The following is a 26,895-nucleotide window of genomic DNA, read 5'->3' as shown; positions in this document are numbered from 1 at the left end:
TATAGCATTCAGACATTACTTGATGATCTCCAGTGGTTAAGAACCCACTTTAGACAGCTGTGACTGTTAGGAACTTTTTTCTTCATCTTTAATTGAAATTTTCTTTTACAAGTTCTACCCCTGGCTCCTAATTGTGTTTCAAATGGTTGTGTTCCTGAAACTTCTCTTCATGAGGCTGAAGAGCTTCAGCCTATGACCCTAAGCTTACCACACCTAAGCCCAATTTTGTGGGAAGAAATGGGAAACCCCTAATTAAGCCTCTGGCATGGGCATCCCCTTTCATTTCCATATCTCAGGTCAGACCTAAAGGCTTTCAAGCTTCTTTCCTGCCCATTCTTATTGTGTCTAGCCTCATAAAATTAAGTTCATTTTTCCCCTTAATCTGATCCTTGGTCCCTTCATCCTGTCTGGGCTCCAGACCCACTGTCCTGCCTCTGAACTCATTGCTTTGGGATGGGGTGGGGCTGGGGCATTTCAGGAGAACGTCAGCTGCCTAAATACCAGTCTGGTGATCCTGATGCTTGCTCGGAGGAAAGACAAACTGCCTGGGTATCTGAATGCCCTCCAGAAGATGGAATATGATGAGAAATACCCTGGCTTCATCCTCAACAACTTTCACAGTCTCCTGCGCTTCTGGCAGCAGCACTACCTCCATAAGGACAAGGACAGCACCTGCTTAGAGAATGTAGGAGTGTATGGGAGCCCAGTGGGGTGGGCAGATATTATCACATCTGGGGATTGGGGGGTGGAGGCTGTGAATGGAGCTTATTCTTTGGGCCTATGCTGCTTGGGGGGATGACAGAGGGAGGAGATGAGAAAGAGTCCTGCCTTGAGCATCCACTGTTTCTGCTTAGTCCTTTGAAAAGGGGCACTTCTGGTCACACAACTTTGAATTCTATACTGCCTGGAAATAAATAGCATAAAACAAGAGGGGAAACCTGAGCCAGGTCTATACATAGGCCCCTTCTTGTCATGGAAATCAAAGCTGCTAGAGGAAATTCTCCCAAAGTCCTAGAGCCAGGAAGCTATTCATCTCTTCCTGAGGGCAGTGTGGACTAAGATATCCAGTTTCTGTATACCAAATGGCCTAGACACAGGTTTGTCTATCTCCCCTCCCTCAGCAAGGCCTCGGTCCTAGCTGGAGGATAAAACTGGCTGGGGGGAGATGAGGTGAGAAACTATGAGATCCTTTTCTAGCCTTGGGTGGGGGAAAATGAAATGGAATACGTGGTTGTGCTATCTTGGGCCCTTTCCACAACCCTTTCACCTTTTTCCTTCTTCACAGAGCTCCTGTATTAGTTTTACCTACTGGAAAGAGACTGTGTCCATCCTGCTAAGTCCTGACCGGACGTCACCCTGTGCTCTGGTCAGCTATATTGAAGAGCCCTATATGGACATAGACAGAAACTTCACAGAGGAGTGACCTGCCAGGGCCAGGCCTCTGAGGACATCTTGCAGACAGTGGTGATTCAGGGATTACAGTGTGGTGTGTGTGCACTTCTCCATTTGGATCCATGGACCGTGTGGGCCCCTTTCTTCACTCCTGCCCCTATTGCTACTCCCCCTTCCATCCCCTGCTCCCATTGCTCCTGGGATGGGACATTTCAGGGACTTCTGGTTTGAAGGAGAAATTACCTTTTCCCAGAAGAGACAGTGCTATTTTTCTCCCTGGGGGAGGCAGGGCTTACCGAGAGCTCTTTCCTTCTTTCCTGCCTCTCCGTCCCTAATCCCTCACAACTGAAGCTTTTCCTGACCAGTATCACCAGGCCCTCTGTTTGGTTGCCATTTCTGAGGCTAGGCCTGTGCTGCCGGCTCCTGGCCCGGGTCACTGATACATGAACTCAGATGTTCCCTGAGCAAGGGCCGTAGGCGGACTCATTATTTCTTCTCTTTCCCTTGCTCCTGAGACCTGGTACTGAATTTGAGGGTCTCCATCTTTTTATCTAGTGTTCCCTCCAGGCCTCTCATCGTTTTTCTCCCCCAGGGAGAATCCTTTTCCTTAAAATACTGGGCAGGAGCGTCAGTCCATTGCTTAGATGTTATTCACTGCCCCCACCTGTGGCCGAGTGGAACTTAAAATCTTCACATCTCAGATGTTTGCTCAGCGCTTTTCTGCGGTACCTCCTCCCACTTTGGCATTTCAGTCCTCCATGCAAGGGGAGTGGGGCTGGAGAGAGGGGGAGAGGGCATACTGGGCACCCCAACCATTGGGATACTGGGCCTTCTCTGGAGCCAGAGAGAGAGAGGCCAGAAAGGAGTAGTAGGAAGCTCCCCACAGTGTCCAACTCCCCAGAATTCAGACTGCTTAGAGATATGTCGTCTCTCGGTCTCTGGTAAGATGGCCCAGTGCTGATGAAGAGCACAGAAAAAGGGGTCCAGAGAGTCCTTAACCCCTCTGGGCCCACCCTCTGGGAATCTCACCTTGGTTAGCCCAGGACCAATCCAGCCCCTTGGACAGTAGGCCTGATTCCTCAGGCTTCCTTCCCAGGTTGAGCCCCGGGGATGAGGTTTGGCCTGCCCCATCAATTTCCTGTTTATTTGATCCTTCTCCCCTGCTGTCTGATCTTCCTTTTTTGTTTTGCCACCTTTTAACCCACAGGTCACTCATGAAAAGATGTGTCGTCCCTCTGACCTACCCCATGTTTTCCCCCTTAAATCCTCAGATAGTCTTAAGTCGTTTTTCTTCCCGTACTGGACTCAAGGGAGCTGCCCCCAGCAGAGCTGGGTATCTTCCCCAGGGAGGGCTGGGTCCCAATGCCTTGGTCCAACAGCCCCATGCTCCCTGGAGTTCTGCCAATAGGTCTGGGAAAGGAAAAAGGTTGTCTTCTTTAAATTCAATTGTCATGGAGTTGTATCCCTTGAATGACTCAGTCCTTCCTCTGAGGGACTTCGCCCCCAGTCGCCCCACACAGATCAGCTCTCCCTGGAAAAGCTCTTCCCCTTCCCCAAGGATGAGGACCGCACCACAGTATTGCCAATTTATTAACAGCAAATAAACTGATTATTAGATGGAGAGTATTAAAGTATTTTAAGTGAGGGGTGTGGAACTGACCTTTGTTTGGGTAAGCAATGCTAGGCTCTGGGAGACTGGATAGACTAGGGATGTGCTCTAGGCCCAGTTTTCCTCCCTTTGTACAGATTTTCCCCGGGGGCCTGAGTCCAACCCTCAGGTTCTTCATTACTCTTAGTCTCCCCTTCCCTCAAGCAAAAGGAACGAGAAGCATTCTGGGTTTGAGAAAGTTGCATTTATTTGGGAAATTTGAAGGGATTGGAGGGAAAATTATGGTAAGTTATGGAGTTGAAGGTCCTCCAGATAGGATAAGGAAGCAGTGAGTCAGGGGTCCATGGTGCTGTTGCAGCAACCACTTCTCTTCAGATCGTAGGCCTCTAAGGGCTCGTGGGCCTCCGTGCCTTCACTCTTTATGCTGAGGAATGGCAGAGACATATGAGTTCACCACCCATTCCCGCTGCTTCCCTCCCTCCCACAGTCACAGACAGCCCTGCAAAGAAGGAATTCCTCCTCCCTTGTGGAACTTGTTTCTGTTCTCTTCCCCTTTCACTTTGGGGAGCAAGTTATTGCCCTTCTCTCCCCAGCCCCTCACCTTCGGGGTCAGGGCATCCCGAGTGCGAGCCCGGAGCTTGTTAACCTGGGTTTCTGCAATGTCTGCCCGTTCCTCTGCATCGTCGAGCTCGTGCTGAGCCTTCCGATATTTCACCAGGTTGGAATTGGCCTGTTGCTCCTGGGAAGGAGCAATCAGAGAATCAGTCCATTAATAAGCATCATATTAAGTGCCTACCATGTAGGATTACGCACAAAGAGTTGTATGTGGGTGTTTGGGCCAAGACACGCTTCTCTCGGACTCAGTTTTTACTTCTATAACATAGGAAAAGTAATGCCCGGGTCAGAGCCGCACGTGCTTTTGCACACGTACTCACCGCCTCCTCAAACTGGCGCTTATAGCTCTTGACTTTGCTCTGTAGCTTCTCAATAAGGTCCTGCATCCGCGCCAGGTTTTTCCTGTCTTCCTCAGCCTGGGGAGGAGAGAAAGTGGGGATCATTCAGAGCTGTGGCCTAGGCTTGTAGCTTGAGAGATTATCCAGCTCTGACATCCCCAGCCTGGGTCCCACTGACCTGATAGGTGAGCTCCTTCACTCGGCGCTCATGTTTGCGAATGCCTTTCTGGGCCTCCACGTTCTTCTTCTGTTCCCCATCCAACTCCAGCTCCAGTTCCCGTACCTGCAGAACAAGAGTAGATGAGCCCGGGGCCGTGACTTAGGGAGGTAGGATCTTGGTATTGTGGCAGCAGAGCTGATGGAGTTATGAGCTGTATGACCTTGGGCCAATCCCCGCTTCCAGGGCCTGTTTCCTCCTCTGTAAGTCCCTTCCAGCTCTAGATGTTTGATCTCCCTAGAACCAGGAGACAATAACCATGCCGAGGAGAGAAGGCATGAAAAAAGAACAAGGAGATTGAGGATATGGGTTGGATACCCAGAACTGGGTCCAGCAGTCAGTAGGCAGTGAGGAATTGGGTCTGAGGCCAAGGACAGATGTGAAGGAGCAGGGGAGAGGGCAGAAGTGCCCAAGAGGGATCTGGAAGTACTGGTGGCCAGGGTCTGGGGGGGGAGGGATTGGGGAGAGTGGGGTTGGAAGCATCTCAGAATCTAGGGGGCTCCCTCTCTTTGGGATTATTCAAGTTGTTCCCCATGTATCAGTGGGATGCTTAAGGGATCACCAAGGAGAGGAGACATCCTGCTCCCCACTGAGGGAGGCGAGGACAGGAGCTGCTTGGTGATGAAACCCCTCAGCTCTCTAAGCAGTTGATTGCATGTGTAATGTCAGTTTAATGAGTCCTCCAGTGCCTAGCAGTAATCAAGTCCTGGGGGAAGGGAGACAAGATTCCTGCCACAAAGAGTCCGAGTCTTGATTTCCTACACTAGAAAATGTTGGGGAGGAGGACTGGAGCCTCAGAGCAAGGCCAGGAGAACCTCAGGGGGTGACTGGGTGAATCAGATCATGATGGAAACCATTGGGAGGGAGACAGAGGCGGGGAAAGGAGCAATGTTTCAGAAGTTCTGGGGAATGGGGATACATTGGAGAAGGACTGACCTTTGCTTCCAACTTCTGGACCTGCTTCTTGCCACCCCTGAGGGCCACCTGCTCAGCTTCATCCAGCCGAACCTGTAGCTCCCTCACTGTCTGCTCCAGTGTCTTTTTCATCCGCTCCAAGTGGGCACTGGTATCCTGTTCCTTCTTCAGCTCCTCAGCCATCATAGCAGCCTGCAAGGGGTCGGGGCAGAAGGCACAGACTCTCAGGAGCCTACTCTTCCTCACCTGCACGTACTCTTCAGTCCGGCGACATGGGTGCGAAACACTTCCATCTCCAGGCTGGGTGTTGTCACTGGCTGTCTCCCGTACCTGGAATGTTCTCCTTCATCTCCGCCTCCTGGCCTCTTTCCAGCTAAAATCCCACTCTCCTCGGGAAGCCTTTCCCCATCACCCCCTTATACTAATCCTCTCCCTCTGTTGTGATCTCCGATTTAAACTGTACATAACTTGTTTGTACATAGGTGGTTTGCATGTTGTCTCCTCCATTAGAATGTGAGCTCTCCGAGAGCAGGGACTGCCTTTTGCCTTTGTATCTGCAGAGATCAGCATAGTGCCTGGTACGCAGTAGGCACTTAATAAATGTTTATTGACTGACCATCCCTGCCCCCTTCCGAGGGTCATTCCATTCTTCCCCCTTGCTGAGACCTCCCCACTTCCTCATAGAGGCTACATGGTATCAAGATAATTGGATTTCCTTAGAAAATCTGGGTTCCGATTTTCGTTCTGTCACTGTGACCTTGCCTTACCGACAGCTTCTCAAAGCCTCAGTTTCTTTGCTAAAAGGGGGGAGGGGTTTGAGCTAGATCTCTAAACTGCCTTTTGACTCTAGAGGAGATTGATTCTGATTTGAAGTCAGAAGACCAGGATTCAGATTGACTCCATCACTTAGGACCAGTATGATCTCGGGCATCATGTCAACCTCTCCAGAGCTCATGAGTAAAATGGGGGCATCCCTTCCAGCTCGGAGTCTATGATCCCGTGATCATCTTTCTGGGAAGTCCTTCCTTTTGTCCCAAAGCCTTCCTGTTGTAGTCCCAGCCCAATTCTTTCAGCTCTGAGATGGACCAGGCTGGTCCTCCCCGAGACTGGTCCCTTCCCAGCCCAGCCTCTGGACCCTCACGTCAGTGATGGCTTTCTTCGCCTTCTCCTCAGCTTCACGGCTTTCCTGCACGGCCTCTTCTACCTCGCTACTGAGTTGTGACACATCAGCCTCTAATTTCTTCTTCTGGCTGACCAGGCCTGTGTTCTGGAAGCACATGGGGGTTGAGATGGGGGCGGAGAGAAAAGAGAAAAAATCAGATCTAGGTTGGGTCCCTCCTAGGTAAGGGTTATTAATTCTCCACATACTGGTGAAATCTATGGACCTCTTCTTGGCGTTACTGCATAAATGCATAAAATAAAATACACAGGATTACTTTAAAGTACAAATATTTTAAAAAACAAAAACCCACGTTGACAGGTTTAAGAAACCTTGCTAAGGACAGTCAGATGCCCCAGGCAAGCCCTCTGCAGAAAGGACTCATGGGCCTCTGAAGAAGGGGATCTCTGGGGTCTTCAAGCCCTGTGTTTCTGTGCTCAGTGTTTGGTGTGTCCCATTTTGGAGCCAGAGCCTGGTATGCCCTACTCTCCAGCACGCTCTGGGTCTTGTGATAATTCAACATATTTTAGACGTGCATACAAAATATTCACATAAATTATAATACATTAGTAAATGTAAAGATTATAGTAATAAATATAAAAAATATACTAGGAGTTGTGCAGATCTTTATTGAGCACCTACTATGTGCACAGCCCTGTGTGAAGCTTGGGTGCTTACCTGGGAGTGCAGTAGGTTGATCCTCTCAGTGGCCTCAAGCAGCTCTTGCTCAGCTAGTCTGCGGGCCCTCTCGCCCTGCTCCAGCACTGCCCGGAGCTCCTCCAGCTCTGCCAGCAACAGCCCATTCCTACGCTCCAAGGCCTGGGCCTGTTCCCGAAGCTCCCCGGCCACACGCTGTGCCTCGTCCTGGGCCACCTGGGCATCCTGGAGAGAAGACGGGGTGAGCTCCAGGAAAGGCTTGGGCCTGCATTTGTCCAACTCACAGCTCCCTAGGTCTGCCCACAGGTCCTTTGTGCCCCACTTCTCCCTAAATTCCCCATGACTCCTAGCCATTTTCTAAGCCCCTGCGGAGCCCCAGCTCCCTGGCTGTGCCAGTAGCTTTCGGACGCCTCCCCGTGCTCCCCATCCTGCCTCGGCCACCGTCTCACCTTGAGCTGGCCTTGCAGCAGGCGAGTAGCTGCGTGGGCCTCGCTGGCCTGGCGGGTCGCGTGACCCAGCTGCAGCTCCAGCTCGTTCAGGTCCCCTTCCATCTTCTTTTTAAGCCTCAGTGCCTCGTTCCGCGCCCGGCCCTCAGCATCCAGCGACGCCTGCAGGGATTCCACTGTGCGCTGGTGATTGCGCCTGGGTAAGGAGGGGCAGAGTGGGCTCAATACCGAGGGTCTCCTGTCCAGACGGCCGGTGGGGGCTCTTCTCTGCTATCAACGCCTGTCAACTCGGATGGCAGATCCTAGCCCCCCTGGTCCTTTCTTAGCTGCCACTGCCCTCTGCTTCCATCCAATGAGGAGTTACCCCCAAATGGAAAGGGAGCACCCCATCACAGAAGTATTCCAGAAAAGGCCAGATGGCCCCTTGTCTGGGATATCGGAGGGAGGACTTTGGCTCCATTAGGTCTTGGACTAGATTGCACTGTGGGTCCCTGTCATCTTGGAGATGCTGGGATTGTAAGAGAGTTTAATCTCTGAATAAAAGTTCTCTGATGTTTGGTCAGATGTTCCCTTTATCTGTGAAATCCCTCCAGGCTAATGAAATTTTTTAGGAGCCTGGCTCCCTCTGGAAGCCACTGTACCATGGTCACTTTCTTCCAGAGCCAATGGTTCCTTCCCTCATGCCCCCCAACACAACAGGAAGAAGAGGAGGAGCAGGAGGAAGAGCAGCAGCAGCAGCAGCAGCAGCTTGCTCCTGGGTCCTCACGGCCACTGCTAGACTAACCCTTTGCCACCTTTGCTCATCAGCCTCTTCTCTCAAGTTCGTTCCATCCCTCCTGCCTTTCTGTCTTTTTACTCTTTATTCCTTTCACTCCCTGGACTCTGATCTAGTGACACCGGCCTCCCTCCTCTTGGCACAAGACATTCCAACTCCAGATTCTGGGTATTTTCGCTAGTCCCTCATTTCTGGGATTCTCTCCCTGATCCCCCATAATAAAAATGGTTATTGACTGGTGAACTGTTTTAGATTCTTATTACAATTATACCAGCCTCAGGTCATTTCTTTGGTCTTTGTCTATTTCTTTTTCTCTCTCCATCTCTCCCTTCCTCTCTCTGTTGTCTCTCACACACTTTCACAGATACACAAACATACTGCTTGTTTCTCACACACATCCACATACATACATGTCTGTCTCATACACGGATAACATATTGTCTGTCTCACAGATGCACAGACATACTGTTTCTGTCTCACACAGATATACATATTGTGCCTGTTAGACACACTCACAGGTACATACATACATATACACACACGTCTGCCACACACTCACATACACATACATACTGTGTTTCTCACACACACACATACATACGTTTCTGTCTCACACACGGACACACAAACATACTGTCTCTGTGTCTCTCTCTCACACATGCACATGCATACCCCTCCACATGTACAGAGGTTTAGGAGCACAAAGGACTTCTGTCAGGGTTTTTCACCTCCCCAGGAGTGGGGACAGGCCTGGAGTCCCCCCAGGGAGCTCACTCTGTGCAAGGGGTGGGGGGCCGCATGGGCTGACTGGGGCAGCCTCTAGACTTCCCACCTGAGGTTCTCACTCTCTTCATTCTTCTCTGCCAGCTTGCGGTCCATGTCAGCCTTCACCTGAGACAGTTCCAGCTGGCTCCGCAGAGTCTTTGTCTCCTCCAGCTCCAAGGCCCCCTAGAAGGCAGTGAGAGGGAGTCAGGGGCAGTGTGGGTTTCGTTGGATGGTCAGCGTCCTGGCAGTCAGCATGAGTGGGTTAGTTTGGGTGGGTCAGCACGTGGAGACCAGCGAGAGCAATGTGCGTCCAGCCGCTCTGACCTCAGCTTCCTCCAGCGCGGCCTGGAGCTCACTCTTCTCTCCTTCCAGTGCTTTCTTCACTTTCTCCAGCTCCTGCAAATTCTTCCCACTGAGGCTGATCTGGTCAGTGAGGTCACTGATTTCCTCTGGGGAGGATGGGAAAGTGTGAGACTCGACCTCAGAGCATGACCCCCCCGTGGGATGGCCCCTGTTCAATCCCAGTGCTCCCCTCTTAGATCCCAGAATGACCTTCACGGGTCAGGATGATGCTGACCCTACAAAATGACCCCAGTGACTTTGGAATCCCTTGACCCCCAGGACGACCTCTGCCCCTGAGATGCTGCTGTAAGGATGGGTCAGAGCTTCATACCCTGGAGGTGCTTATTCTCCCTTTTGAGAGTCTCCAGGGCTTCGAGCACCTCCTCATGACTGTGCCGGAGTCTGAAGAGCTCCGAGCCCAGGCTCCTGGCCTCTCTCTGGGCGGCCTCCAGCTCCCGCTGAGTCTCCTCCTCCTGACGCCTCCGTTCCTCCAGGGCCCGCTCCAGAAGGCGCTGCTTCTTGTCCAGGGCGGCTGCTGCCGAGGTGGAGCGCTCCAGCTCCAGGCTCACATCGTCCACCTCCGTCTGCAGCCGCAGCTTGGCCTTCTCCAGGGACGAGCACCGCGCGTGGGCTGCCTCTGCAACCTCCTCGGCCTCCTGAAGCCTGGCCGCCAACTTCTTCCTGAGGCCGGGGGGAGAGAGCACAGGGTTGTGGCCAAAGGTCCTCAAAGTCACAGGGTCAGCAGCATGGGGCCACAGGGCAGGATCGTGGCCAAATGTTCATGAGATCAGGAACATGGCAGTCACAGGGTCCTAGACATCAAAGTAATTGTAGGAGTGCAGATGCAGAACTGAAAAGGACCTTAGATTTGAACTCCATTATTCTAACTTCTGCCATTATTCTTTCCACTGACCATATGGAAGTGGGGTTGTTGGTCAGAGACAGGGCCCCATAAGGCCAAGGGGGAATAAGGGAATAAGCATTGATATAACACCTACTAAATGCAAGGCACTGTGCTAAGAACTTTTTTTTCTTTTCTTTTTTTTTTTTTAACAAATATTCTCTCATTGGATTCCTGGAGTTTCTGTGTGGAACTATGCCAAAGGATTATCAAACTGTAAGGGCGTATCAAACCCTTTGGTCCAGCAGGGTCTCTGAATACTAAAAAAAAAAAAAAAAAAAATCAAAAAGGGAAAAGAACCCACATGTGCAAAAAAAGTTTGTGGCAGCCCTTTTTGTAGTGGAAAAGAACTGGAAACGAGTAGATCCTGTCAGTTGGAGAATGGCTGAATAAATTGTTGTATATGAATGTTATGGAATAAACATTATTGTTCTGTAAGAAATGACCAGCAGGATGATTTCAGAGAGGCCTGGAGAGACTTGTACAAACTAAGGCTAAGTGAAATGAGCAGAACCAAGAGAATATTGTACACTATAACAAGAAGATTATATGATGATCAATTCTGATGGACATGGCTCTTGTCAACAATGAGGTGATTCAAGCCAGTTCCAATGATTTTGTGATGGAGTCATCTGCACCCAGAGAGAGGACTGTGGGAACTGAGTATGGATCACAACATAGAATTTTCATCTTTTTGTTGGTGGTGGTATTATTTGTTTTAATTTTCATTTATTTCTCTTTTTGATCTGATTTTCTTGCACAATGTAAGTGTGGAGATATGTTTGGAAGAATTGAGTATGTTTAACCTATATTGGATTGCTTGCAGTCTAGGGGAGGGAGAATAGGGAGGGAGAGAGAAAACTTGAGAACACAGGGTGAATGTTTAGGGCTAAAAGACTCCTAATAAAAAATATATATGCACACATACATATCTGTGTTATCTATATATATATGTAATATATGTACGTATACATATTTATGCATATGTACAGCTATACACATATATGCATAAATACATATATGTGCATTATGGATCTTTTCCATTATTTTAATGTTAATAAAACTGGAAGTAATATAAAAAGCTATTATTATTTATTAAAAAAACAACTGGAGGTAGATGCTGTTATTCCCATTTTACAGATGAGGAAACTGAGGCAAAGGACTTGCTCAGGGTCACACAGTGAGTGTCTAAGGTTGCATTTGACCTCATGTCTTCCCTACTCCAGCAGCAGCAGTCCACCCGCTGGGTCACCTGGTGGCCTCTAAGGGGAGTGGGGGAGTGGAATGACCACAGATGGGTCAGAGCACGTTCCCGGCCAGGTGTTCACAGAGCCGCAGAACAGGGTTTCGGGACCTGGCCGTTAGGGACAGGAGAGTGGTCACACACACGGTCGCTGCCAGGGGTCTGGGACCTGTGGGTGGGCAGGCAGCGGGCTGGCTCAGGGCTCCTTACTTGGCCTCCTCCAGCTCCTCGGTCCTCTGGATGGCATCCGCCTCGTACTTGCTCCTCCACTGGGCCACCTCGGCGTTGGCCTTGGACAGGAGCCGCTGCAGCTCGGCTTGCGCCTCCGCCTCTTCCTCGTGCTGCTCCCTGAGCAGCTCGCAGTCATGCCGAGACGCCTGCACCGTGTGGGCCAGCGCACTCTTCGCCTGTGTGGAGAGGACGGAGAATGAGAGGGTGTCGGGAGCCGGGCGCCCCTTCCTTTCCCAGCTCTCCCCGGCCATCCTCCCGGCCCGGGACCTTGGTCTCCTCCTCCAGCTGCCGCCTCAGCTCCTCTAGGCTCTGGGTCACCGAGATCTTCCCGCGGCTTAGCTGACTGATCAGAGACTCCTTCTCCTCCAGCAGCCGGCTCAATTCTCCTGGAGGGGGGCGGGGGGGGGGGGGGGGGGGAGAACCACAAGGGATAGAGTGAGGGGTCGACAAGAGGAGCTCCCGGATCATCCCCCCTCCTGCACTCGGACCACCCCCTCCCTCCACCCCAGATCATGGCCCCTCCCTCCACCCAGATAGCCTTCCCACCATTCTCAGTCTGCAGTCTCCCCCGCTGGGCGGTCACGTCGGCCAGCTGCCTCTGCAGCTCATCGATCTTGACCTTGGCTTCGCTCAGATGATCCTCTGAGGCCCGACAGAGCTTCTCTGTGTTGGTCTGTGTTGGGGGAGAGGGGTCAGAGTGTATCAGAAGGCAGAAAGTGGGAAGAGGAGTGGCGGGGGTCCCAGAGAGTGGAAACAAAGTCAGGCATCGGTGGGCTTTCAAGTTTGTGGATCTGAGGACAGGGCAAAGGGGAAAGAGTCTGACAAAGGATCAAGCTTTGGAAGGGTCTTCAGGTCAGGAATCAAAAGCAGTAAGTATTATGGGGCCTGGAGTCAGGAAGACCTGAGTTCAGTAACCTCTGCCTCACCTTCCTTATCTGTAAAATGGGGATAACAGTAGTATCCACCTCCCGGGTCACTGACTTACAATGTGATAATATTTGTAACGAGCTTCGCAGAGTCCCTGGAACATAGTAAGGTCTATATAACAGTTACTACTACTACTACTACTACTACTATTACTACTACTACTACTACTACTACTACTACTGTTATTACTAGCTGTGTGATCCAAGACAAGTCATTTAACCTCAGTTTTCCTCAGTTTCCTCATCTGTAAAATGGGGATAACAGTAGTACCTACCTCCCGGGTCACTGACTGATAATGAGATATTTGTAACGAGCTTAGCACAATATGTGGCACACAGTCAGTGCCTTATAAAACGTTGGCCACTAGGAAGAGCAGGGGGCGGGGAGGAGCCGCGGGGAGAAGAGAGAGGGACGTAGGGGAGGGAGGCTGGGCGGGGCCAAAGTCCGGCTCCTAAGCCAGGCGGGCCAGGCCGGGTGAAGCGCGGAGCATCCCGAGCCTACCTTGCTCCGGGTCAGGGCCTCCACGTTGGCGCTGAGGTCGTCCACCTCCATCCTGAGCTCGCTCTTCTCCTTCTCCAGCTTCTGCCGGGCGCGCTGGAGGTTGTCGATGTGCTCGCCCAGCTCGGCGGTGCTGTCCGCCTGCCTCCGGCGCAGGGCCGCCGCCGTGGCCTCGTGCCTCAGCGTGGCCTCCTCCAGCTCCCGCCGCAGCCGGCCCAGCTCCGCCTCCAGCTTCCGACTGCCTTCCCGCTGCCCGGCCGAGGCGCCCCCCGCCTCCTCCAGCCGCTCGCTCAGCTCCTCCAGCTCCTGCGCGCTCTCCGCCCGCTGCTTCTCCACGCGAGCGCGGGCTGCCCGCTCGGCCTCCAGCTCCTCCTCCAGCTCCTCTCCGCGGGACTGGGGAGGGCGGCCAGAGGAGGTGTGAAGACGCCGGGGCCGCCAAAGGGATTACCGCCCCCAGCCCCGGCAGCCCGGGGGTGCGCTCGGCACTGCCCGGCCCGGCCCCAAGCTCCCGCTTGCCGACAGCTGTGGCCCAGCCGGAGGAAGAAGCGAGGGGTCTGGGGAAAGGCACCTGTAGTTCCTTGATCTTTTTCTGCAGCTGGGCTCCCAGCACCTGTTCGTCCTCAATTCGAGAGTTGAGTTGGCTCATCTCAAAGTCCTTCCTGCAGTGGGCAAGAGATGGCCACGGGTGAAGTGATATGAGGGCAAGCGATGCCGGCCCAGCCTCAGACCACCTGGCCGGCCCCGAGGGCCATGGAGCCGCGCATGAAAGTGACAGGGAGGTGGCTTTTGCTTCGATGAAAGGGAAAAAAAAACTTAGCAAACAGCGTGTCTAGAAGTGGGGTGGACTGCGTGGGGAGATGTGTTCACCGGTGGAAGTCTTCAAGCAGAGACTGGGTGACTTCTCCTCGGAAATATTGCAGAGGGGATTTTTGGTCAAGTTGGCCCGTATGGCCTCTGAGGGCCTCCCTAACCCTGACTTCTGGGATTCTGTTCTGACACGCAGTATCAGAAGAGTTAGGGCCTTAGCTTGTCCTCCTTATAGAGGAAGCTGAGGATTGTAGAAAGAAGAAACTGTGTTCAAGATTAAACCGGGGAGTGAGTAGCTGGGCCGCCAGTGACCTCGAGTTCTCGGGCTCCAAATCCAGATTTTTTTGCCACTATACCTACATGTAGGACAGTATATTAGACATTGGGCAAGAAAGGATGAAAAATGTACCAGCCCCTGCCCTCAAGGAACTCCCAGTCTTGCACGCTTACTGAAACCAAAAGACCTATGATCTCTATCAATCTGGGCATTCCTTCCATCCAATTTCTTGACTTGATATGACCACCCTTTTGATAATGAGCCTCTGAATTTAGCTAGACTAGACAACACCTCTCTCTTAGGGTTGTTGGGAGGATCAAATAGGATGATATTTGTAAAGTGCTTAGCACAGTGCCTGGCACGTAATAAGTGTCTACTTGTTTTTCCTTCCCTCCCTCTTCTCCTCCCTTCTTCCTTCCCTCCATCCTTCCTTCTTTCTTTCTTTTTTCTTTCCTTCTTTTCTTCCTCCCTCATTTCATCCTTTTCTGCTTCCCTCCCTCCATTCCTTCCTTTTCTTCTCTCTTTCTTCCCTTCCTCACTCTCACCTTTCTTTCCTTCCTGCTTTTTTCTTCCTTTCTTTGTTTTTTCCTTCCCTCCTTCTTTCTCCCTTCCTTCCTTCCCTCTTTCCCTTCTTTCTTCCTTCCCTCCCTCCCACTTGCATTCCCTTCCCTTCCCTTTTCTTCCCTTCTTTCCTATCTTGAATACTTTAAGACCCATATATCATATTCTGTATGAAGACTTTCCTGATCCCCCAATTGCTAGCATTCTCTCTTCCTCACTATTGTGTATTTAACTGTTTTGCATGTTTATTGTTTGTTTATTACCTTCTATCTGTGATATATACAGTTTTATATGTGTCTCCTCTATGAGAATGTAATCTCCTTGTGAATGGGGATCATTCCATTCTTTACACTTATATCCTCAGCCTCCCAATACCTAGCACATAATAGGAGCTTAATAAGATCTTTTTGTTTGATCAATTGATCCTCCTCTTATTCCTTAGTAGGAGGTTAGCTTAATGTTAGTTTAGCAAACTCTTATCTGATAATCATGCCAGATTTGTAAAATGTTAATTTCTAAAGTTCCATACTTTTTACTACTTATAAACTCAAAAATCTATCTCAGATGCTTCTCCCACCTCTGGCTCCCCAACCCCTGGTCCTTATTCCCTAAGTCCTGAGATCAAAGAAGACAGAATAGTGCAAATTCAGCTATTTCTATTTTCTAGATCAGTGATATGGTTTGAAGTTGGAGGCACTAGTCTTGAGGGTCTCTAATATTTTATGAGCCTGATCTGACCTCCAACATCCCTGCCTTGGAGTTAGCCTCACCTTGAATTCACTGGACCAATGTCCTGAGCCTTAAGGGATATGAGTTCCTTTTTTATCCAAACCCTCTTATTTTACAGATAAGGAAACAAGCTCAGAGAGAGACGAAATGATTCCCCAGCTTCCAGCCCTCCATCATTATAAACTAGACCCACTTTTTGAGCTTTTCCTCCAGCTGCCGCCGGTCACGCTCTCCATCTGCCACTGACTCCTGGGTGAGTTTCAGGTCCCCCTCTAGCTTCCGCTTGGCCCTTTCCACATCCAGGCGCATTTTCTTCTCTTGTTCCAGGGAGCTTTCCAGCTGGGAAGGTGGATGTGGGTGAGTGGAGGCTTTCTCAATTCCTTCCTTCTGGGCAGTAGTATCACCCTGCCCAGGCCCAGATGACTTCCTCCTCCTGCATACATCTGCTAGGTCACACTTACATCATCCAGCTGCTGCTCCAGCTTGACCTTCGCTTTGCTCAGAGTGTTGACCTTGTCTTCCTCAGTCTGCAAGTCATCCAGCCCTTGCTGATGGGCTTCCTGCAGGGCTTTCTTCTCCTTGGTCAGCCTGGTAATCGTTTCATCCCGCCCTGCCATCTCTTCCACCAAGGTCTTCACCTGAAACAGAAGAGCTGCAGTGACAGGTGGGAGAAGACAAGGGAGCCAGAGAGGAAACAGTTCTTTTTCCTTCAACTTAAATCTTATGGCTTCATCCCCAAATCTTGAGTCAGAGCTTCAAGGGATCTTATCTTGTACAACCCCCTAATTTTATGGATGAAAAAATTAAAGACACAGAGAGAGGAAGTCACAAGCTAAGATTCCACAACAGTAAAGGGGCAGAACTGGGATCTGAACCCAGAATTTCTGCTGTAAGTCAAGTAAATACTCTTCCTATAATGCCATGCTTTTCTTCCCTGTTCGTCCAGATCTCCAGGTTTTGGTGTTTTATGTAGAATAGATTATGTGAGGGGAGGGAGAGTCCATGCAAGGAGTAGAGTAAGTGCCCTCAGTGGAGGGGAGAGGACCATGGAGGCTTGGATTTTTCCTCCCCATGTCTTTACTGTGGCCTGGGGGTAAGATCCAGGTGTCTGTCATGGCTCATGCCTACATATGGCCTGTCCCAGAACTGGGAGTTAGCAATGATGGTACCTCCTATTCTCAGACATTGACTGATTGTCTGTCAGAGCAGTACTTGCTGAATCAACTCCCTGATCTCCCATCCTCGCAGAATAAAGCCCCAGAGCATTGAGTGCTTAACATCGTTTCTCTAATTCTCATTTTCCAAGGATTTACACATTAACTTTAGAAGTGAGCTTAGAAGTCACCTTTTACAGGAGAGAAAACTGGGGCCCCAGTGAGATTGTCACATATGTAGTAAAGGGACTCGGGCGGTATTCAGTCAATTAGTCGGCCAACAAGCATTTATTAAGTAATTATTATATTTCATAAATTGTACTTAAGTGTTAAAGATACAAAAAAAGGGCAAAAAGTGGACTCTGCCCTCAAGGCATTCAAATTCTGACAGAGGAGAGCGTATACAAACAAGTAGGTCTGTGTGTACACACACACACACACACACACACACACACACACACAACTTGAGTGGCTACAAGTTCAATGATCTTTTCAGACTCATCACCTCCTAGATTTCAAGCTTTCTACCCCATTCCTTGATCCAAAGCCCCTCTCCTAGATTTTTGTGTCAGCCCTTCCTGGTGGTCTGAATTCATGTCGATTCCTCAGAGTATTTAAGTTTCATCCTGGGCCCTTTTCCAGTTTTCTGCTCCAGTTCTTCTAGTTTTGATTCTTTACTATTTTCTGAATCTTCTCTTTGAGTTTCCTTCTGAGGTTTTTTTCTTCCCTTGGTTCTCTGCTCTGGTCCATCCCTTGCTCTAGGTCTTTCCTTAGATCTAATCTCTAGCTCCTCTGGTTCTCTGCTCTGGTTCAGTCCAGCCCTTGTTCTACCTCTTCTCTTAGATGTAAGCTCTACCTCCTCTGCTTCTCTTGGGCCTAACACGTTGCTCTGAGCTCTGACTTCAGTGCTGCTTCTGAGTGGTGACTCCCTAGTCCCCTTCCTGGCTGATCCAAACCTTATTCTCTGTGGCATGCTTCTCCTTCTCCACTTTGGCCAGGGTCAGCTCCAGATCGTCGATGTCCTTTTTGAGCTCGGTACACTCATCCTCCAGATGTCGTTTCCTTGCAGTAAGGTCAGAGTTTGTCTCCTCCTCATCCTCCAGCCGCTCACTCAGCTCCTTCACCTTGGACTCCAGCTGCACCTTGGACTTGATCAGAAGGTCACAGCGCTCCTCTGCATCTGCTAGGTTGTCCTGCTCCTGGAGGGAAAAGGGACAGACAGCAGGGGTCAGCCCCCCAGGCCCAGGGGCAGAGCAGGATGTACAGACATGAAGCGAGGGCTGAAAGGGACCAAGTTACAGGCAAGTCAAAATGGGAATGGGTCTAACCCATTAATGGGTTCATTCATTCTCAAACACTTACTGAGTTACCAACCTAGAGAAGAAAATAGGGAGAAATGTAATCATAAATCTGAAAAGGAAGGGAATGAGCATTTAGTAAGAGCCTGCTAAGTACTAGGCATTTTACAAATATTTCCTCATTTAAAACTCATAACACCCTGGGGATTATTGTCTCCATTTTACAGTTGGGAAAAATGAGGCAGACAGAGGTGAAAGAAAGACTTTCCCAGAGTCATGTGGCTAGTAAATGTGCCAATAAACTTCATGTAAAAAGTTATGTGGAAGAGGAATGAACTGATGAATTTTGCTCTGTTCAGTCTCAGAAGGTAAAATTAAGATGGAGGGAGAGAAAAGGGAAGACACACAGAGAGAGACAGATATACAGATACAGAAAGAGACAGAGAGAGAAAGGGAGAGAAGAATGGGTATCTTGATACCCAATCATAAGATAATAGATTTTAGATCTAACTCAATGTAAGAAATTAAAAAAAATATATTAGAGTTGGAAGGAAAGAAAGAAGGAAGGAAGGAAGGAAGGAAGGAAGGAAGGAAGGAAGGAAGGAAGGAAGGAAGGAAGGAAGGAAGGGGAAAGAAGGAAAGAAGGAAGGAAGGAAGGAAGGAAGAAAGAGGAGAAAAAAAAGGGGAGGATCAAAAGCCTTCCTTGAATGCTAGGTTTGTATCACAACTAGGACAATATGATATTGTGGAAAGAATAGTGGGTTTCAAGTCAAGAGGCCTGATTTTAAATCTCAGTTTTATTACTTTCTGCCCATATAATCTTGGAAAACTATTTCTCTTCCCTGTTTCCTCATCTGCAAAATGAGGGACTTAAATTGAATCCTTGAAGTGGAACCCCTGAGACCCCACCAGTTCTAAATCCTATAATTTGAGTTTGAACCTTAGCTCTAACACTAAGTTATATGACACTTGGCAAGTCACATTCTTCTTCCTGCCCGTTTCCTCATCTCTAAAATAAGTATAACAGTCCTTAAACTGCCCATCTAATGGGATTAATGTGAGGAAAGCACTTTTGCAAATTGTAAGACCTCCTGAAGAATTGTGGGTAGATTCACCAGTGCCCAATGAAGGAGGCAGGAAGGGCCACTGCTCTAACCGTTCCTCCTGAGGGGCCCATCCCTGTGCCCGCCCCTGTCTCCATTTCCATCCCTGTGCCCTTCCCTGCCTCAATTTCCATCCTCGTGCCCGTCCCTGTCTCCATTTCCATCGCCGTGCCCGTCCCTGTCTCCATTTCCATCCCCATGTCCGTCCCTGTCCCCATTGCCATCCCCAGCCTGTGCCCAGCCCCTCCACCCAGCCAGGGCTCACCGCCTGCAGCTGCAGAGCCAGATCATTCTTCTCCTGGGCAATGCTGATGTGCTTCTCCTCCAGCTCCTGTCTCTTGGCCTCGGCCTCAGACAGGGAGTTCCGCAGCCCCCGGAGCTCAGCCCGCAGGGCGCCCAGCTCCTCCTCAGCCTGCACTGAGCGCAACAGGGGCTTCATCTTGAAGAAGAGCTTCATCCAGGACCAGTTCTTCACAGCCGCAAAGGCCCGGATATTGCACTGGATGGTGTAGAGGGCATCCCTGCAGAGGAGGGAGGCGGGTAAGGGTCTGGGGGCAGCAGGAGTGGGAGGGAGCTCTCCCCCTGCCCATCATGGCAGAGCCCTCTGGGCTGCTCATACCTTCCCCCTCTCATGTGCTGATGCTCAATGCGCATGAGGTGGCCACGGATCCTGGCCTGCAGCAAGGTCAGGATCTTGGCCAGGCGCTCATCCCGAAGTTCCTCCAGCACGGCCAGCAGCCCAGCCCTGAAAAACACCTGCAAGGAAAACAAGGCTTTTCCCTCTATGACCCTGACCCTTAGGTGACCCCAGGCTTCACCTGCATTACTCTGGACACATGGTGTGAGCTCACTGGGCTCTTAGGGTGTAACATGAAGGGCTTAGCATGGAGACTTCTGAGTTCCCTTCCAGTTCTGAACCTGACCTTGACCCCTTGGTGGACTTCTGACCGTTTTGAACCACTCCTAAACTCAGTGGGACCCATAGCTTCAGTGCCCTTCCCCTCAGAGTGGTTCTTGACCCCGACACTTGCCCCCCCCCTTACCTTAGTGTGACCAAACTTGTACTGTGTGTGGTCAATGTCCAGTGAGCCGAGGAGCTTCTCGGTGGCCTTCCTGCTGTCCACAAAGGTGTCATCGGGGACAGCGCTGGGATTCAGGATGCGATACCTGAGCAGAGGCTGAGGATTAGGGGTGGCAGGAAGATCCTTGGATGGGAGCTGGGGGGACGTGGGGAGGGGCCAAGGGGACAAGCCACGTGTGGCCCAGAGCTAGGGCCCAAACTAGAAGGTTGGGGCGGCAAGAAGGGCAGAAAAGGGACGCTGCAGAAGTTGTTTTGTAACTTCATTTTAAAACCTGGGTCTATCCTGTTACAAAGCCTTTTGAAAAAAAAAATAATTCCTTTGATTGGAAATATGGTCAAACATGGTTGCTCTGTTGGTTGATTTTTTGTTACAAAGGATGGTTTATTGGTGGGAAGAGAGATGAATATAGTTGGAAATGCATGTGATATAACCAAAAAAAGCAGAAGCAAAATAATTTTTTAAAAGTTAACTCCTTTGGAATGCCCCTAACATCTGTTTCATTTTTGTGATACCCAATCATAAGATAATAGATTTTAGATCTGGAAGCATCCTGAGAAGCCATGGAATCTCACCCCCTCGTTTTATAGAGCTTAGTGACTTGTTAAGCTAACACAGATAAAAAGTATCTGAGGACAAGATATGAACCCAGTTTTTGCTAATTCAAACTCCAGTTCTCTATCTGCTGTCCGGTATGTTGTTGCCTCTTAGCTCCTTCAGTCAACCTTCCTCCTGCCTAGAAATAACAGCCTCCTAAATGGCTTACTTGCTTCCAGTCTTTCCCCCGAGCCCATCCTGCACTCACAGGCAGTTCTTCCCTTCCTACAAAGCACAACTTTGAACAATACCCCTCCTCTTGCTCAAAAACCTCCATGGGCTTCCTGTCGCCACTGGAGAATAAAATCCCAACTCCTCCTCCTGGCATTCAAAGCCTTCCATGGTCTGGCCCCGAACTCCTTTTGTGAGCTTCTCTCAAGGCACCCTAACACATGTCCTCTGTACAAACAGGTTAGGTTTCTCCAAATAATTGATTCCCAATCTCACCCCAACTCGGAGCCTTGGCTCATGTGTGCCCCCTGACTAGAATGCCCTCGTTACCTCTTCTTTGTAATCCTTTTCTTTTTTCAAGACCCATCTGTCCATCTTTCTCCAAGTCACTAACCCCATTGTTCTAAGTTCTCATAGACCTGACTGACCAAGTATGAAAGTTTTATCTGGTTATTTATCTTTCCACATGCATATGGTGGGTTTTGTTTTCCCAACGAAAATCTTAGACTTCACAAGAGCAGAGCTTGCGGGACATACAGCTTTGTCTCTATGTGGCAACTGAGGACATAGGAAGATATGGAGGAGAAACCTACAGCATTGTCACAGGGAGCAGGGGGGTCACTGACCGCTGTCGGAAGTCCATGTAAAGCAGGCGGTTGGGGAAACCCTGGCGGCAGATGCGGATTCCCTCTAGAACCCCATTGCAGCGAAGCTGATGTAGTACCAGGAAGGCATCCATGACTCCTGGGGTGGGGTTCATAGGGCATAAAATGGAGATTAGGACTCAATCCAACCTCCAGAAAACCCAACAAAGAAAGTAAAAATGGAGTTTTCTGAGGTTGTATGCAGTGTATTGGGAGGAGGGAGGGGAAGGAATGGTAATATTGGGTGAGATCTCCCAGCCCCCATGTTTACCTGCCTAATACCTCCTAGGATTAGGTTTTCCCATATCCCCAGGTACATAATCAGGTGTCTACCTGGCGTCTTGGTCTCATTAGGGACAATGCACCGGACAAAATGTGGCTGGGTGGCCCGCAGGTTGGTCATCAGTTTATTGAGGTTTTCCTGGGCAGGAGAGGAGGCAGTGGGTGGGGGATGACATCCCCTCCCAGCTCACCACCCCTCTCACTTCCCCATATTCCTGGTCATGTCTCACATCCCTGGCTTTAGGGTTCCTTACGTCTGTTTCATGGCTACCCCATTCCTTATAGAGTTTCCATATTCCTCAGCTTTCCCTGTGCCTCCATGAGTCTCTCTTAATTCCAGAGATCCCCCTATGCCTGAACTGGCCTGCTTCTTAGGTTCCTGGGATTTAAAGTAGGAAAGGTCCTAGAGGTGATGTAGTCCAATACCCTTCTCATTTTACAAATGGGGACACTGAGGCCCAGAGAGAGCAAAGGACTAATTGCCCAGGGTTACCCAGCTGACATGTTGAATCACTTTCTATGTGTCCCAAGGCTCCAATGACCCTTTGATGATTCCCACGGCCTAGCCTCCCAAGCCTTCAACCCTAATCCCCATCTGCCCCCAGCATGTCCCAGAGGTATGGGGCTGGAAAACTGTATAGACTTGTTGTGATGTTCACGTAGAGAAGAATTAAACATCACTGCAAGTCTTAACAGCTGCCCGCCCAGAGACAGAGGACTGGCTGAGGAGAGGGGTGAGTGCCTGGGGCAGTGGGGAAAGCAGTGCCCTCACCTTGTGCACCTGGGACACCGTCTGAAACGATGCCGCCTTCTTCCGTTTTTCCTTCACCCCAGATTTGGGGCCCTCAGCTGGTGGAGACAAGGACACCGGTCACGTAGAAGGGAACGGGTCCCCAGTGACACCCCCCTTCTAAGGCCCCCCACCCGGGCCCTGGGGAACTGACCCGAAGCAGTGGTAGAGGCAGAGTAGCTCTCATAGAGGGAAGCCAGCAGTTTGTTCTGGGACTTCTGGAAGACGGGGACGACTGTCTCATTCAGTGGGTCCTTGTTCTTCTCTAACCACCCAACGATGCTGTAGGGGACCTGATGTGAGAAAGGGAGAGCAGCAGGGCTGAGTCAGGCCTTTAATTCAGTGTGCAGTTTTAAGTAGCTCCCACACACCCGATACTCTGGTACTGTGATGAAACTACCAATGACAGAAGCAAAGCAATCCCTGTCCTCAAGGAGCGGAGACTGCTGGATGGAAGGTGGAGATTGTGGTAAAGGGTATGACTAGGGTCAGGGTCAGGATATGGAATCGAGGTTATAGTTAAAGAAGGTTAATCAAGGCTGGGGCTAGGGGTCAAAACCAGTGCGTACCACACCGGCGTAGTGCACGATCTCAAAGTGTGCTTCATATTTGCGCTTCTTGTCTGGCCGAGGCTTCTGGAAGTTGGGCGATTTCCCAGCGTGGTTGTCGTAGAGCTTGGCCCGGAAGCTCACGTCAGAGGCCTTGGGAAACATGCACTCCTCCTCTAGGATGGAGAGGATTCCCATCGGCTGCAGAGTGAGAGCGGGAGGCAGGTCAAGGTGCGACCAGGAGAGCACTGAAAGTCCTTCGCCACCGGCCCCTTCCTCACCTTCTTGTCTTCTTATACATCCTACAGTCTCCCTACACTGACCTGCCTGCTTTTCCTCAGGCTGAGCCTACGGCAGTGACCCCTACACAGGGAAGCCCACCCTCCTCACCTCCCACCTGGCTTCCTTCAAAACTTGGCTCCAATCTCACCTGCGGCAGGAGGCCTCTCTCAGCCGCTCTCATGCTGCCCCTTCTCTCTGAGATTGCCTTTCATTTATGCCTCACACATCTCGTGTGTGGGGCATATGTGTATATATATATAGATAAGTCGATAATTGTGTGTGCATGCATATGGAGAGAGAGCAAGAGTGAGTGAGAGATTAGGGGAGGGGGTGGGGGGGTAAGAGGTGAAAAATTGGAACAAGAGGTTTGGCAATTGTTAATGCTGTAAAGTTACCCATGTATATATCCTGTAAATAAAAGGCTATTAAATTAAAAAAAAAAAAAAAAAAAAAAAAAAAAAAAAAGAGTGAGTGAGAGAGACCTGGGATTAGATCCCTCTTTTAGCCCTCATAAACTATGGTGACCCTGGACAAGAAGTCCCCCCTCTACCCCCCAAGACAAGCTGGCAAAAGCTGACCAAGACCACAGGTGGATGGTGTTTACTCCCTGGGAGTTCCTAACACCAAAGTCACCTGTCAGGACCGCCCATACATCTTCTCTCCCATACCCCTTCCCCAGACTTCTCAAGGCCACCCTCTGACCCCTTCCCTTCCTGAGTCCCCAGGGCCCACCTTCTCAATGAGGTCAATGCAGGGCTGTAGGTCAAGGCCAAAGTCAATGAACACCCACTCAATGCCCTCCCGGCGATACTCCTCTTGCTCTAGCACGAACATGTGCTGGTTAAAGAACTGCTGGAGCTTCTCATTGGTGAAATTGATGCACAGCTGCTCGAAGGAGTTAAACTGCCAATGGGACACAGACAGGTCTGGATTAGTGGGCGAGGCAATGAGCCAACAGGTGGTGCCACGGAGAGAGCACAGGCCTAGAGTAGGAAGGCTGGAATTCACATGCTGCCTCAGACCCTTACTAGCTGTGTGACTTTGGACTCTCTGCAGGGGTAGGGGGTACACTTTAAAAGTTCATCTTCATTATTAACAGCTTTGATATGGAGAGACACTAGGTGTCGAGGAAAGAGAATTGCCTTCAGGTCGGGAGGGCTTGAGTTCAGTGCCTGCCTCTTACACATTCAGTACATATTTCAGAGTAGAGCTCTTGTCTGTGTGGCACTCCTTGCCAGCTAGTTGGTACAGTGTATAGAGCCCTGGACCTGGAATCAGAACAAACTGAGTTCAAATACTTACTAGCTATGTGACCCTGGACAAAATATATTTGCCCTGGTTTCCTCATTGGCAAAATGGGGACAACAATAACATCTATCTCACAAGTGTGGTTGTAAGGATGAAATGAGAATATTTGAAAAGCATTTAGCACAGCGTCTGGCACGCAGTAGGCACAATACAAATGCTTATTCCTTTCCCTGTTTAGGACAATTTACAACAAACTTACTTTTCAGACATGGGTGGGGAAAGGGAGCTGCAGAACTCCTCAGTTCTGCACTTGTGTCATCATAAAACTATACTGGAACCCCTTTACAGAAGGGTCATCCATTGCTTATGAGTGTCTACCTCCTTCCCTGAGAGGCTGAGAAACCTAAAGAATTAAGCAATCAGGAATATTTGAGAGCCAAGAGTGCAAGGCACATGCTGGTGCCTGCCTCCGGCTGCCCCACAGCCCTGCTTAGCTCACCTCAAAGATCTCAAAGCCAGCGATGTCTAGCACCCCAATGAAGAACTGCCGGGCCAGCTTGGTGTCCAGGGTTCGGTTAATACGCATGACCAACCATCTAAAGAGCCGGTCGTACGTAGCTTTAGCCAGAGCCCCCACGGCAAACACCACCTGCAAGAGTGAGGAGGAGGGGCTGGGTTAGGGACAGCAAATCTGAAGTTTGAAATCCAGGACCTCAGGTAGGCTCCGCCCCCTCCTACTCCTTAGGTAAGTTCCGCCCCCTCCTATTCCTTAGGTAAGTTCCGTCCTCTCCTGCTCCTCTGGCAGGCTCTGCCTCCCCCCCACCCTGCCAGGTTCCTTTATTTGTCCTTTTCACCTAGTCCTCTTTCAGTCTCTCTCTTCTGTTCTTCCGTTCCCCCACATCTGCTCCTTTCTGTCCTCCCTAATTCTTCTCTCTGTCCCCTCTCACTTGCTTCTTTGTCCCCCTCACTTTCTTCTCTCTGTCCTCCCTCACCTATTGTTCCTCTGTCCTCCTAACTTGCTTCTCTCTGACCCTTCCCCCTGCTCCTTTCTGTCACCATTCACTTGTTCCTCTGCCCCTCCACTGATTGCTCTCTGATCCCACTGCTCCACTCGCCTTCTTTTCTGTCCCTCCTCATTCTCTTTCTCTGTCCTCTCACTGTTCCTCTGCCCCTCATCTGCTCCTCTGGTTGCCCACCTCCTCCTCTACCTCCATACCACTTCTTCCATTTCATCTCCTCCATAGTCCCCCTCACCCCTACTCCCCCTCATTTGACTCACCTGCTCCACACTTTGTCCCTTGGTCACAAACTCATTTCCCACTTTGACTCGAGGGTGCAGCAGCCCCTTTAGGAGGTCCCCACTGCTAATTCCCATCAAGTAGGCAGCCTTATCTGCACCTGTGGAATGATCAGGAGAGGTCAGTGGCTTGGGAGGATGGGACACTGGAGGTAACACCTGGTAGGACTGGGGGCCATTGTCCCCAAATGGGCAGGATCCAGGATCCAGGCTGGGCTGGGGTCTCACTTTCAGTGCCGTCAGCCTCTGCCTGCTCCTCCCGCTGCTTCTGCTTGAATTTCATGTTGCCGAAGTGCATCAGAGCCCCCACTACTTTGTAGCAGGCACATTTTTCATCCACACTGAAGCCCAGAATGTCCATGGCATGCTGCGCAGGAAGGTGGCAAGAAGGTTACACAGGGAACAAGTGTCCTGAGCACCCCAAACATCTGCCTCTTTCCCTCTGAGCCTTCCACCATATAGTTCCCCTCTGTCACCTGATATCCTGAGCCCCTCTCCCTCTGTCCCTGAGAACTCCCCCTATGTTCCCTTAAATCCACTCTCATATCTATGCTTTCCAATTATCTCTCTGTCCTTCCATTCCCCAAGCGTGCCTGCTTTCCCATTGCCCTACATCCCCCTATATTTGCCACTGTTCTCCCAGAATGCCCAATGCCACCCCACTGTCCTAAGGGCCCTGTAGGCCTCCCTTTGCCCCTTCCATGGCAGAGGCTCCACTCTGTCACACCCCCATACATCAGTTGCGATCAGCTCTTGTCCGTCATCCATATTGTCCACAGTTGTGACGCCCTGGCTGCAGAAGTGGTAGTCATAGGGGTTCAGAGAGAGCAGCAGCATATCTGAGGGCACACAGAGAAACTTCAGGCCTGATGCAGGCATCCTCACACAGGAGAATGCTCAAAGCAGAGGTCAGAGTCTGTCCAGAAGCTTGCTAGGGTGCCCACTCCCCCAATCAATCCTGCATCAGAGAACACTAACCCCAAGGCTTCCCTTTGTCC

General features: G+C 50.4%; 2 protein-coding genes across 3 annotated transcripts in view; one reads left to right on the top strand and one right to left on the bottom strand.

The window, feature by feature from the left end:
- The window catches only part of TRPC4AP (transient receptor potential cation channel subfamily C member 4 associated protein), an 83,468-nt gene extending 80,432 nt beyond the window's left edge, over positions 1 to 3,036 (top strand). For both annotated transcript variants that reach the window (XM_031953902.1, XM_031953903.1), the window contains exons 18-19: positions 479 to 685; positions 1,286 to 3,036. In XM_031953902.1, the coding sequence (XP_031809762.1) occupies positions 479 to 685; positions 1,286 to 1,423 (345 nt within the window). In that variant the 3' untranslated portion in view covers positions 1,424 to 3,036. The remainder of the gene's footprint in view (positions 1 to 478; positions 686 to 1,285) is intronic.
- LOC100914511 (myosin-7B) overlaps positions 2,695 to 26,895 on the bottom strand; it is a gene marked incomplete at its 5' end in the record, with an annotated part of 33,355 nt that continues 9,154 nt past the window's right edge. Inside the window, 32 exons of the mRNA XM_031953901.1 lie at positions 2,695 to 3,425; positions 3,603 to 3,740; positions 3,937 to 4,032; positions 4,133 to 4,237; positions 5,108 to 5,278; positions 6,228 to 6,353; positions 6,924 to 7,127; positions 7,352 to 7,544; positions 8,956 to 9,071; positions 9,213 to 9,337; positions 9,562 to 9,911; positions 11,585 to 11,781; positions 11,873 to 11,991; positions 12,152 to 12,278; positions 13,034 to 13,423; positions 13,599 to 13,689; positions 15,598 to 15,743; positions 15,866 to 16,042; positions 17,515 to 17,757; positions 19,225 to 19,480; positions 19,579 to 19,715; positions 20,003 to 20,126; positions 21,433 to 21,550; positions 21,784 to 21,871; positions 22,505 to 22,581; positions 22,677 to 22,815; positions 23,092 to 23,271; positions 24,085 to 24,255; positions 25,100 to 25,249; positions 25,880 to 25,998; positions 26,126 to 26,264; positions 26,633 to 26,736. Coding sequence (XP_031809761.1) covers positions 3,414 to 3,425; positions 3,603 to 3,740; positions 3,937 to 4,032; positions 4,133 to 4,237; positions 5,108 to 5,278; positions 6,228 to 6,353; positions 6,924 to 7,127; positions 7,352 to 7,544; positions 8,956 to 9,071; positions 9,213 to 9,337; positions 9,562 to 9,911; positions 11,585 to 11,781; positions 11,873 to 11,991; positions 12,152 to 12,278; positions 13,034 to 13,423; positions 13,599 to 13,689; positions 15,598 to 15,743; positions 15,866 to 16,042; positions 17,515 to 17,757; positions 19,225 to 19,480; positions 19,579 to 19,715; positions 20,003 to 20,126; positions 21,433 to 21,550; positions 21,784 to 21,871; positions 22,505 to 22,581; positions 22,677 to 22,815; positions 23,092 to 23,271; positions 24,085 to 24,255; positions 25,100 to 25,249; positions 25,880 to 25,998; positions 26,126 to 26,264; positions 26,633 to 26,736 — 4,928 coding nt within the window. The remainder of the gene's footprint in view (positions 3,426 to 3,602; positions 3,741 to 3,936; positions 4,033 to 4,132; positions 4,238 to 5,107; positions 5,279 to 6,227; positions 6,354 to 6,923; positions 7,128 to 7,351; positions 7,545 to 8,955; positions 9,072 to 9,212; positions 9,338 to 9,561; positions 9,912 to 11,584; positions 11,782 to 11,872; positions 11,992 to 12,151; positions 12,279 to 13,033; positions 13,424 to 13,598; positions 13,690 to 15,597; positions 15,744 to 15,865; positions 16,043 to 17,514; positions 17,758 to 19,224; positions 19,481 to 19,578; positions 19,716 to 20,002; positions 20,127 to 21,432; positions 21,551 to 21,783; positions 21,872 to 22,504; positions 22,582 to 22,676; positions 22,816 to 23,091; positions 23,272 to 24,084; positions 24,256 to 25,099; positions 25,250 to 25,879; positions 25,999 to 26,125; positions 26,265 to 26,632; positions 26,737 to 26,895) is intronic.

Source organism: Sarcophilus harrisii, chromosome 2 (assembly GCF_902635505.1).
Source record: "Sarcophilus harrisii chromosome 2, mSarHar1.11, whole genome shotgun sequence".
NCBI lineage: Eukaryota > Metazoa > Chordata > Mammalia > Dasyuromorphia > Dasyuridae > Sarcophilus > Sarcophilus harrisii.
This window is presented reverse-complemented; position numbering and strand designations above follow the sequence as displayed.